At 36.3% G+C, this 13,810-nt stretch overlaps 1 protein-coding gene across 1 annotated transcript in view; it reads right to left on the bottom strand.

Annotated features, from left to right (window-relative positions):
• LOC135223343 (reelin-like) overlaps positions 1-12,305 on the bottom strand; it is a 484,942-nt gene extending 472,637 nt beyond the window's left edge. Inside the window, 1 exon segment of the mRNA XM_064261806.1 lies at positions 11,848-12,305. Coding sequence (XP_064117876.1) covers positions 11,848-11,886 — 39 coding nt within the window. The 5' untranslated portion in view covers positions 11,887-12,305.
• Positions 12,306-13,810: the final 1,505 nt, after the last annotated feature.

Here is a 13,810-nt window from a genome sequence, read left to right on the forward strand (position 1 = left end):
CTCAAGCCCTGCAGACTCCACTTCACCCCTTCTGCTCCTCTGCCTCCTCTGGGGGTTTCCCACAAGTATTCTTATACCTCCATAGTGCACAGAAATATCAGCAGATAAGAAGACTACCCAAACGCAGGATTTCCAGGTGATGTGAAATGTAAGTTCAGTGCAGTCAGGGAATTGTTTTGCCTCTCATCTGTATTTCATTTCCATTTTTCCAAGGCGACTTTCCCCCCTTCTTTATTTAGCTTCTCACTCCCCCAATTTTGGTTCAATGCTGTGATTAGTTCCCTTGTGATGCTAGTAAACATTCCCTAGTTAATTCAAGCAACGTAATAGTCCTTTCCGCGTACACTTCCAGTCATTTCATGCCCCTTGAGTGGTTTGTAAATTTTTCGACTGAGAGCAATTAGTGTGCATTGTTCCCCACGTGTTCTTCGCCTTAGTACTGATGCTAGAATGCAATCTCTTTGCAGACAAACACCATGCCTGATTGTGGGAGAAATTGGGAACCCTTTGGAATAAGGCTTGCATTGAAATAAACGGGTTGCGCAAAATTCTGATCCCCGTGTCTAGTTCATTTCCCAGCCACATGTTTCCGGTGGATCAACATTCAACCACCTTATTAGTTCGTGGACCTATGTAACTTAATGTAAATATAGTTCATTTAAAACTAAAGTCCAAATTTTATGTAGATTCCTCCTTTTTTCAGTAATATCAACCTTCTGCAATAGTTTTCTTTTTTTTGTGATCTCTTGTCCCTCCAGTCAAGGCCATTTTTAAGAGTGTTAGACTACATTTCCAAGGGGGAAACTAGCAGGTCAGAACAATATATATATATATATATATATATATATATATATATATATATATATATATATATGTGCTAAAGTGATTATAATCATCGGGGTGGTAATCGCATTGATGATTATAATCACTTTAGCACATGATTCGTTTTATCACATACCACAGGTGAAAAATAATAGACAGGGTGTAGGTCCTGACCGGTTTCGGCTTTATTTTCAGGACATTGACAAAGGACTGATACATAGTATTAGAATTCACAAGTTATATATACTACAGAGGACAGTACTGACGAACATATATATATATATATATATATATATATATATAATATATATATATATAAATATTGGTTAAAGCAGGTCACGAATATATATATATATATATTATATATATATATATATCATATATATATATATATATTATATATATATAATATATAGTTCTGACCTGCTTTAACCAATTTTTATATATATAGTATATAATATTTATATATTATATATATACATATATATATATATATATATATATATATGTATATGTATCTATATATATATATATATATGTTCGTCAGTACTGTCTCTGTAGTATATATACTTGTGAATTCTAATACTATGTATCAGTCCTTTGTCAATGTCTTGAAAATAAAGCCGAAACCGGTCAGGACCTACACCCTGTCTATTATTTTTCACCTGTGGATATGTGTGATAAACGAATCACGTGCTAAAGTGATTATAATCATCAATGGATACCACGAACTCCTTCCGATCTTTGTGTGTTCTTTTCCCCATCTTGGAATATGCAGTCACTGACTCAAGCTCATACAAACAAGGAACACCTGCGGTTTCTACGTGAACGTCGTGATGAACAAGTGATACCAAGATCAATGATAACTAAGTCCTTGTCAAAATCAGAAGACTAACCGTTTGGTGAAATATAACGAGCCATTTTGGAAAAACATATCAGTATTAAGACATTGGAAACTAAAAAGAATTTTGAAGATCTATCGAGAAAAAGACGTCATTTTGAAGCCTCAGTACCACCGGTTTGGAAAGATTCTCTACAGGAATATTGTTATATGAATATGAGGAAGAAAGTGTATCAGAAGCTTAAACGTAAACACGACAAAAAAATGAAACTCCTAATCAAAAGAAGCCCCTGGACTACCAACGCCAATCATGAATGTGTTGTCAATTTATCAAACAAGAATCTGGATAGTAATGTAACCAGTGCTTTAGGCTATGGGTTAAATTTTGCTTTATCAACTGGAAGTATAAACAGTGTACAAATTACTAAAGGATTGTGCAACCTGGAAAAATATAGTTATTTATCTAATAAAGAGGTGAACATAATTAAGGGAGTGATTGGGAAGTAGAAAAACTGTCAGACACCAACTACGCACCCAAAAGATTCATGAATGCCATCAATGAACTGAAAAAAGAAAAAAATATATACATGACAAAAGCAGATAAATCAGGTGCCCTAGTAATTTTAAACAAAAATGAATATATAGAAAAAATGGAAAGTCTTTTGGGTGATCATAGTACTTATAAAGAATTAAATAAGAACCCGATAGACAGTGTGAATAGTGGTTTCAATAAAAAAGTGAAAAATCTGCTAAAAGGCAACGAAAGCCTTATAAAGAAGTTGTGTGTGACCTCTCCATCGCTACCGTATATGTATGGTACGATAAAACCCATAAAACAAACTTTCCTGCCCAGACCAAGTTATCAGCCTCAGTGGGTTCCGTCATCTAAATTCAAACTAGCAAATATTTTTTTTTTGGTGTATTTAGTGGATATCCTTAACCCATTGGTAGGTAACATCTCTAATGCCAATATAAAGAATAATGTGTACTTGATAAATAAACTAAATAGTATACAAGTTAATAGTGAATCAAAACTTGTGAAGCTTTGATGTAGTATCACTATTCACACGGAAAGGTGCCTATTGACGATCTATTGGAGTTTCTATCGGAATTATTAGAAAACAAACACTGACTGGATATTCCATTTTTAAAAAACACCTTTATTGAATTGATCAAATTATGTGTAAAAGACTGTAAATTTGAATTCAATGGAAAATTTCACTCTCAAACTTTTGGTATGGCAATGGGAAACCCTGTCTTCAGTGCTAAGTATTTTATATATGGAATTTTTTAAATAGAAAATCTTAAACAATATAATTCTACGCAATGTACCTTGGTTTAGATATGTTGACGACATAATTTGTGTATGGACAGAGAACGAAGATGTAAATAACTTTTTTGCCAGGCTAAATCAATTAGTACCATCAATTAAATTTACTATGGAAATGGAAAAAGATGGTTGCCTACCCTTTTTGGATGTCCTCATACGGAGAAATAGTAGTGGGTTTAAATATAGTGTTTACAGAAAACCTACTAATATTTCTTCCTATGTACATTTCTATTCTGGACAAAACAATACGGTAAAAGGATCAGTGTTTGCATCTATGTTTCTAAGAGCACTACGGGTATGTAGCCCAGAATATATAGATGAGGAGATAGATAAGATTCGGAATACAGGCAAGAAATTGAAATATCCAGATAGTGTACTAAATAATGCATTAGAAGCGGAAAAAAATACCATGTATCAAAATAAAAAAGAACCTTACAACAACAAAAATTTGCTTGTACTACCTTATAATAATAATATGAAAAATATCCCACATCTCCTGAAGAATTTTGGTGTTAATGTAGTTTTTAAAAAAAAAACTACATTAACTACATGAAAACAGGTACTTTTATTAAGAACTCCCCCGACAATGTTAAAGGATGTGTATATAAAATTCCGTGTAAGTCTTGTGACAACTTTTATATTGGTCAACGGGAAATCACTAGAAAAAGAATAGAACAACATAAACAATGTGTGAGATATGCACAGGGAAATAGTGGTATTTTTGTACATGTTACTGAGAACACTCATGCTATTAACTGAGAAGGAGCAAAAAAGCTTGTGTGTTCTAATTATGCAATGGAAAGGAATATCATTGAATCTAGTTTTATAAAAGAAAGTTACAATAATAATATGAACATCAGTCAAGGAATGTATAAACTTGATCCTTTAATATCAAAAGAAATTTGTAAAACTATTTAAATTTTAAGGTAGGCATTAGAAATGTACGGAACTAGGATTATTATATTTGTAAACACAGTAGGGGCCAGTAGAAAAGTATATAGATGTCCAACCCCGCCTCCCTGACACCTGTCAGGTGTGGACTGGTTATCTGTTGGGTACCCTAATCGGTAGTATCCCTTGAGAATTTTAGTGAAATTTTAGCCAATGATTTTTGAAACGCCACTCCTACCTTGACACCTGCTTGTGGGTGGATCTGCAGTCTCAAACGGTTTGTGTGTATGTTCGTCATAACTGTCCCCTTCTGTGTATATATTTGTGAATTCTAATATACTATGTATCAGTCCTTTGTCAAGGCTTGAAAATAAAGCCGAAACCGGTCAGGACCTACACCCTGTCTATTATTTTTCACCTTTGGATATGTGTGATAAACGAATCACGTGCTAAAGTGATTATAATCATATATATATATATATATATATAATATATATATATATATATATATATATCTTTATATATATATATATATATATATATATATATCTATATATATATATATATATATATATATATATATATATATATATATATATATATATATATATATATATATATAAATCTATAAACAAACTAAAACCTGAAATGGAGCACCTAGACAATTGACCACTATATTTGTGGTGCAACTGTCAGCTTCAGAATTGCATGATCAATGTAATTGATTTTAAGAGATTTACAGTTCACAGGTGAGACTGTGAACTTGAGACTGCCAAAGATTGCCCCTTCTCTCTACGAGGGATGCTAAAATTTATGAGGATATGAGGGGCAACTCATACTGCCAGTAACTTTTCATCTTGGTTCTTCCTTGAAGGTTAGTCTGTACACATTCTCTGGTGGATTACAACAATCTCTCAATGGTATTCTCTGTTAATAAGGTTTTCCCATTTTCTTTGAATGTAACTCCATAATGAGTTCCTGACACTATTTGTTGGTAGACCCTTGCCAGATCCTGTTTAGTTCCAAACTGACAAATCTACAATTGCTGAAGCAAGTGATCACTCTTTTCATCTAAGTGGACATGACTCATCTTTCGTTGAACTCATAAAATGTCTATTAGTATTGGGTCATTTTCTAAAATTTGTGCTTTGTTTTTAGGTATCGAAGTTAGGAAATGTACAAGCACATGAAACTAAGAATCAACTTTCTCTCCTCTTGCTCCTGGCTTGGAAAAGGAGAAGATTATTCATGTCCTGGAGCTACTCATCAAAAGGTGGACTTGGAATACTAAAAATAAAATTTCCTTAACTGCATATGACAAATGGGTATTTCTGTTCTGCAAAAGGAGGGAATTTCTTGATACATATTAGAATACATTTTCAAATGGATATGTGCCTTGTAAAGCTTATATGTTGATTGTTTCTATGACAGGGACATTTGTGAACAAACAGGCCACAGCTGCTGACATAATGTTACCTTGTGAGGTCATTAGCTCCAGGGTATCAGAGGGAATGACATCCCTCAGTGTTCAGTACCTGGACGATGGCATCTAAGATTCTATGGATAACTACTATGGGTTTCACTCGTATCAGTACGAGATTTTGCTATTGTGTATTACACCCAGTGCCGTAATTTATAAGGGTATCATGAATCACTACTTGTAAAGAATAAAGACATTTGCCCCTGTACAAGGAGGCAAAAACTCCATTAGCCAGAAATGGATACGAACACAACAGCATAAAAAAGCCCCGCCTACCCTCTCCCCCCACCCCCCCACTCCACTCCTTCCCTCCCTCTCTTTTCTTCCTTCACCGGCCCCCCCCCCCCCCCCCTCCCCCCCCCCCCCTCTCTCTCTCTCTCTCTCTCTCTGAAAGTTGCTTCAGTTTAAACTTATTTCGTATGATTTTTTTCTATTATCTATCTCTCTAATAATTTACATTGTTGTGTATTTCTATTGATCCACTCGGTTGTTACTTGCCAGTTGACTGATTTATCTATGCATTGATCTCTCTCTCTCCCTCTCTCTCTCTCTCTCTCTCTCTCTCTCCTCTCTCTCTCTCTCCCTCTGTGTGTGTGTGTGTGCGTGTGTGGGACAGTGGTAGCCTACTGTAAATGGTTATTAGAGTGAGAGATATCTGAATGTATGGTGGAGTAGTAGAACGAGAGACACTATGATTAAAGGTAAAGCGACTGTTATACTTGTGTTTGGTTACTTTCTTCGCAATCCTCATTTGGAATGAGGGCACGAGCCATATACTTGTATTACGAAGGTGAAGAAGGGACGGCCACCTCGGAACATAGCTGACGGCGTGGTTGCCGAAATATATTTGTCAAGCAACTTTTCCACTTTTTTGTATGTATATATATATATATATATATATATATATATATACACACACACACATATATATATATATATATATATATATATACATATATATATATACAATAAACGTTCATGATTTAAAAATATGTGCATCGGTATAATCAAGGCTTTAACTCTAATGAATGTCCGGTAGAAAGACTCAATCTTTATTTGTAACACAGAGTAACTATAACCAGTTACCTATTCAAACCAATCTGGAGGCAATTAGCGGCTTTCTCATGGCTAAAAAAGTGAAAAGTTGCGTGACAAACGAATTTCTACAACCATGCCGACATTAAGTTCCGTGGTGGCCGTCTCTTTCTAAGTACTATATTCCTGATACCCTGAGTCCAAATGTGGGTTGCGAAGAAGGTAACCAAACAAGTATAACAGTTGCTTTACCATCAATCACAGTGTCTATCGTTTTACTACTCCATCATACATTCAGATATCTCTCACTCTAATAACCATATACAGTAGGCACCGCTACCACAGAGAGAGAGAGAGAGAGAGAGAGAGAGAGAGAGAGAGAGAGAGAGAGAGAGAGAGATGAACGGATTAGTGCATCAATAAATCAGTCAACTGGCAGGTAACGACCAAGTGAATCGTTAGATATATACATCAATGTAAACTATTATTAGATAGATAGAAAAAATCGTACAAAATATGTTTAAACTACAATAACTTTCAGAGAGAGAGAGACAGAGACAGACAGAGAGAGAGATGAGCGGATCAATGCATGCATAAATAAATCAGTCAACTGACAGCTAACAACAGACTGGATCGTTAGATATATACAGCGATGTATATTATTAGATATATAAATGGATAGCAAAAAAAATACAAAAGTTGAAACTGAAGCAACCTTTAGGGAGAGAGAAGGGAAGGTGAGGGAAGGAAGACGGAGGGGAAGGCGGTCTAGGTGGGGGAGAGGGTAGGCGGAGCTCTCTACTGTTGTGTTCGTATCCATTTCTGGCTAATCGAGATTTTGCCTCTCGGTACAAGGACAAGTGTCTTTATTCTTACCAATTAGTGATTCATGATACTCTTATAAATTACGGCACTGGGTGTAATACGCTAAAGCAAAATTTCGTACCGATACGAGTGTTCATTGCAGAGTTATTGCCAAAAAACGTAGGTTTATTTGTCCTCACAGTACCATAAGAATACACAGGCCGCTAATGCTTTCTTTGTTTGTTTCTTTCTTTCTTATTCCTTTAAATCTTCAGCGAGAAAACCCTCATGGAATGAGTCAACAGACTATATAAACCCAAGAGGTCTTCAAAAAGAAACCAGCCTGCAGAGAGAGACAAGGTATAGGAAAAGGTGATGAATACATGAATATGAGGAACGGAAATAAGACGTTATACCTGAAGTCAGGAGATGAATTTGCTCCTCACTTGAACATTTGGAGACCGGAAGATTCCACAAATGCACTAGGAAAACTATTCTCATCTTAATTGTAGCCAAGATAAGAATCCCAGCAATCTGAGTATTATTAATCCTGGTACTAGAAAATGACGCTCTGTTTGCAACAGCAGTCTGCCTAGTGTTAGTAAGCAATAGCTTGGTCAGGTAAAGAAGAGTGAAGATTAAGCTGTTGCAGTAGATTTGATGCAAAAGACATAATGAACCCACTTTATGTCTATGCTGCAAATCAACATTGCGAGTTGGCAAAATAAACTTGCCGATGACATAACTCTATCCAAGAGACTGAGATGAGAGTTGGCATCTGAAGACCAACTGGAGAAAATTACTCCAAACACGGAAGAGAGAAAGAGTTAAAATGCTCAGATATAACAGTTCCATTATGAAACATTCAAAAGCATTTCTACAAGACGCCTGCTTGTTGAGAAACAGAGGAAGCAATATAATACATTTGCTTCTCAAAAGTCAATTTCTTATCAAAATTTACATCTAAAACCTTAGTAGTTGCTAACATTTCAAACTGTTCCAATTAAATGTAAACTAAGATGGATACAAAGGCAAAAGTGTTCTGGACCGACTAACTACTATGCTTTGAGTTTTAGAAGGATTGAGTTCCACGCCCCAAACCCTTCTCCACTCAGGAATACGGGCCAGATCTCTCTCTATTCAAGGATTCTGCAACCACTGACCTAAGGCGCAGAGAAGCGACAAGAGCTATAAGAGTATTATCATCAGCATATGCAATCAATTTGTTCTCTAGACCTTGCCAAATGTCACTAATGTAAATGATATATAGGAAAGGGCAAAGAACACTTTGCCTTTTCCTTGAGGAACACCTGAAATGATATTAGGTTCTGCCAATTTGAAATTCATTTGAAATGTTAATAAAAGATTTACCAATTCTCAATAATCTTAGCTTATAGCTAAGTGCTTTATGATTAACAGAGTCAAAGGTTGCACTAAAATCTGCACCAGCCATGCATGACTGCTATACAAGGTTGCTTAATGGGATTTCGGCCAATATTCAGTGTCACCAAAGTGCTCATTTAGGAAAGACCAACTGAACGACCTAAAACAAATAATAAAAACAGATTGGTGAGTGGTAACTGGTGTCTCATCAAAATTCCCTGTGTGGTATGGAATAAGGCATTTGATAAGCTTATATTAAATATAGTAATTAGTTAAACAAAAATCTGAATACAGCCAACAAACATTTTAGATGGTGGCTCATTAGAATATATACAGTCAAGTAAAGAAAGCATTAAGAAAAACACATATTTGGTACCCCATAACTGCAGGTTATAGATTTTCTGCCGAAATGAACGTCAGTAACGTTCAAAACACATTTGCAGAAGACCTCTTAACCGAGGAGAGCGGTGCGTTCACTGGAAACTAGAAAGCCGCTTGGAATTAATTCCGATTTAATGTTGCAGTAATTAGGATTTTCCTTAACAAGAAAATCAGCTTTTAGAAATAATGGCAACACCCACAACCACACGTGCAAACATTACCGTATATTCACGCACAAACACGAGCGCGCGCACCCACACATTCTCTGGTTATCGTTATTGTCTTTACATTCATTTTAAATATGTTGTGAATTTACCTAAGCACTTGTTCAAAAATCCTGTGAAACAGTGTATTACACACAAAAAAACATGGGTATATGCACAGAAATTCATGATACATACCGAGGGCTGACACACAGAAGTGGTTATGTCCAAGAATGATGTTTTGAGTAAATCGCTTCAAACGACTTTGCATAGTCATGAAAAATACCAAAATTGGAGCTACATTTAAAATTGTTTCTGCATATATTGATGATATAAATGTATATTAGACAGAGAAATATAAATTCATTGCAATGAATAGCATTGTCAAAACATTGCATAACTGAACTTAACCAGTTCTGGACGGGGTGAGATTCTGCTGTAATTCACAAGATATGCAGTTAAACATTTTTAAAGGAAAAGGCTGTTATTCAATATATCCAAAAGATACATGAAGGAAATATTAGTGCAATACAAAAATAATGTTTTACAACAACAAATCCTCAATTTCTCTAAATTCTGGAAAGTTATTCTCATTATTCTTCATCTTTTCCCGAGTCTTCAACTAAGTGTTCTGGAACTTGGTCCTTCACTTTTTTTTTATATGTCAGGAGGGCTTTATGCCCGGGGCGTACTTCTACTGGAATCCCAGACTTGTTGCAGAGGTTAATCAGATCCTTCTTCTGGGCCTCTCTTACTCGAACTTGAACCTTTCAACAGAAGCCAGTAGATAATATTGCCATTCTCATCTTAGCGTTTTTTTTTTTATCAGAGTTTTTGCAAGCTGCTTGAAGTTATAAAAATCTTGATAATGAAGATTCTTAACACAGGAGGAATTTTGACACCTGCATGAGGAATTATAGATCTCCTCTCTAGCATAGTGTAGACAGGTGTATACTGTTAAACTCTCGTGTTCTGTTGCAGCATTCAGTGACTTAAATTTCCTGTATTAGTGGCCACTCTCCAATAAGTTATGAGTGATTGTCTTGAGTTTAGTAGTCTATACAGCATACAGGAACATACATAACAGCGATGATCTGATTTCTATTTTGACCACTGCATGTATCAGAAATTAAGAACACCACAGTCATATTTGGAGACAATTGACACAGCCAATCATACAAACATGTTCCGATCTCGTTGCTTCCCTTACCGCCTTCCACCTCAGACCAGCAATAGCAAAATGCATCATTCGGTGTTGTTGCATTGCGCACACAAGATTATGCGTACATAATTTCCTACTGTAGTACATGAGTGAAACTGAACTGCTCGGAATTTGCAGAACACTACATACAAATGTAGCAGAAACAAATTTTTACGCATTTTCATTGGCTGATCTTTCCTTATATTTAGCTTATTCTTGGTACACTTGGCACACTGATCTTTTTTTCTTTCTTTTTTGGATGAAAAAAAAAAGTTTATACTCATTGCAAAACATTCTACGATGGGTTTTATCTTGTACTAATGTTTTCGCTGCTGCGATGGGATGATTCACATTCTTCTTTACAAAGTCTGTACATTTTATTTATGGGTAAACACTGATCTAGGTATCTAGGACGAGTGTGTTTATGAATTAAACAAGTACTTCTAAATGTAATATCAATTTAGCATTGTGTTTAAAAAATCATTGCAAAGTTACTACATAATCATGTCCAACAAAAGTGGCTAAAAAGGACATACCCAGTAGTGACTGGAAATCGTAACAACCCTTTCACAACCAGAACTGGCTAAATGGACATATACAGTTATGCTTTAGAAATAAACTTTGGAGTAATGGGTACAAGCCGTTAATGACCTTGTTAAACGGCCACTTCCGTTAAGATTTGGACATTAAGACTAATGATAGACATAACCCATAGAACAAGAATAATTTTGGTGGACTTAAATCAATTTTGCCAAAAATGGACATAACCATGCACTTATGGTTGTCAGCCCTCGATACACGTACCTACACAGACATTCTCTGGCAATTATTACCATAATATATATTGACACATTCTGTGTTTTGAATTTCAGTACCCTACCACACATATTTAAGAGTTATGCAATACAATGTACTTGAAATAGAAACACTGACAAATACAGAAATGCAGGGCACACATGAACACTTCCTCTGGCAACATTACCATATACATAGTTATATTACACAAGCTCACATGCCCATGAATCATGTGAAGCAATGTATTTGAGTGTGTGTGTGTGTGTGTGTGTGTGTGTGTGTACTTATTATGCATATCAGTTCATATGCCCGTGGGTGCGCGTCCAATAATCTGCTGCTGTACATGATTTGAAAACGTGTGCTTGAAGAAAAGCACCTCTGTCAAATACATTGCTTCACATTAATCTGAAACATGTATGCTAAGGTATGTAAAACCACAACATATTCAGAATCAGTTAATATGTGTGTGTGCGAGCGTGTCTATACATACACTGTCCGTATCAAATTTAACGCAGATCTGTATCCTAAATGCGCACAAGTTCCTTGACTGAATAAAAAATTGAGTATTCTGTGAAGGTGCATTTCTTTTTCAACCAAGAACATGAAGCATCGACATTGTCAAATCTCACCATCAACGTAGAAAAGGAAAAGGGGCAAATGATAATGATCTCGGTTACTTACAGATTTCCCCATCTCCAAACGGGCTGTGAGGGACACCATCGCTCCTTTTCATTCAATTCAATCAAATTTGTCTCAGGCGTTCCTTGTCTCCTAACGACCGTCTCATTATTTATTGAAATAAAATATCTGTTTCCAAATGTAATTTCTGCCAACGTGTACAGGGAACAACTAGCGACGCGCGAGCGGCTGCAATGTGCAAACTTCGGGAAGCAATACCGCTCTCGAAATTCATTCACGGTTGCACCCTGTTGCACCCCAACTCTTGTTGCCAGAGGGAATGAAATGGGCGTCATTCAGTGTACGTCATATATCAAGAGCTTCATTGGAGCAGCACTCAGTATTATTCCAGGAACGGTGACGAATTCTTAAAGGGTGGGTCGGGTGTTGCGTATTTTGAAAAGAAAATGTAACACTGGTAACTAACTATAATGGCTCTCGTTGCTTGTACGAAACCGCCTGTCTTTATCACAGTCTGCTGGTGTAAGTGCACTGACCGACCAACTAGGCCACCAAGTGCGACTGATCTCAGTCTACGTAACAAACTTACATTATTCCTTCTCCTCCACTTCGCCGTCAGATGCAAGGAAATGTGCAAAAGTTGATCTCGTGAACAATAAAACTGCATAACTAAAATTCTGGAGAAAAAAGGAAAGTGAAAAAAGACAATTAAAAACTATAATCTAACGGAATAATAGGAAAATACGACAAAGTAAACAGCAATTTGATTGTCAGTTATTATTTAGTCAAAGAAAGTGTCGGCAAGAAATAAAAACTGAAGAAAATCTGCGTATCGTTTCGAAAGTTGCTTTGGACGCCGGATGATGACCTTACAATGAATATTCTGAAACCTTAAGGCCTTGCTCTGAGCCATATCCTGTGAGGTGGAGCGTTTTCTTACCTCGAGGGAACACGATTACACTTTTATTTTTAGTATTTTTATTTGATGTGTTATTAATGATAAGTAAACTACTTTTATTCGCTTGACTTTCAATTGCTTTTATATTATCCTGTATGGCAATGGGAGTTTCTGCCATAAGATTGCACTTGCAGAGTAATTAGTGACGGATCTACAGGGAATACATAGGGTTTGCGTCTCTTCTATAGTATACACACACACCGATAAAGTAGTTGTTATGTCACGAGAGTAGCCAAGTTAGCTACTGGGTATCATCGGTAACGTTGGCTGTTACCCTTGAGACAACCGACCCTCCACCCCAACCCGCTCCCTCCAAAGAATGAAAGGTAACGCTGGATATGAAGCAGCACATACACAAGCTCTGAGTTTCCTTACTCAATTCGAGAGTCGTTTCTGCCGACGAATCATCCCAGGTGCCGCCTCCCTTTATTTATGGTGACCTTCTACAGTCTCAGTCCAGAGTTGCGCCACAGTCCTGGATTCAGTGTCCTTTCTTTAGAGCCAATCTGCAGACTCCCTTTTCCTTTCCCACCTTTCACATTTATTCACAGCGTGCCTAGAAGACGATTTTAAGAATTTAGACTGTTGACGAATACTATACATATTTAGGACAGACAGTAAGTGTTTCCCCAGAACATGAGACGGAAATTAAAAGAAGGATAAGCATGGGATGCAGAGCTTTTGGTAAACAAAATGAGATTATGAAGAGTAAAATGCCACTTTTCCTAAAAAGAAAAGTATTTGATCAGATGGTCCTACCAGTACTAACTTATGCATCAGAAACTTGGAGCCTTACTAAAGCCTTGGAACATGAGCTAGTTACAACTCAAAGAGATATGGAAAGAATAATGATAAGAATAACACTAAGGGACAGAAAAAGAGCAGCATGAATATGAGACCAACTAAAGTAGAGGATATTCTAACAAGTAAGAAATTGAAATGGACGTGGACAGGACGTATAATGAGAATGTCAGGTAATCGATAACCAAAATGAAAAACAGAATGGGTCCCTAGCGATTGCAAACGAAGCAGGGGGAGGAAAAGAAG

The sequence above is a fragment of the Macrobrachium nipponense genome, chromosome 8 (assembly GCF_015104395.2).
Source record: "Macrobrachium nipponense isolate FS-2020 chromosome 8, ASM1510439v2, whole genome shotgun sequence".
Taxonomy (NCBI): Eukaryota; Metazoa; Arthropoda; class Malacostraca; order Decapoda; family Palaemonidae; genus Macrobrachium; species Macrobrachium nipponense.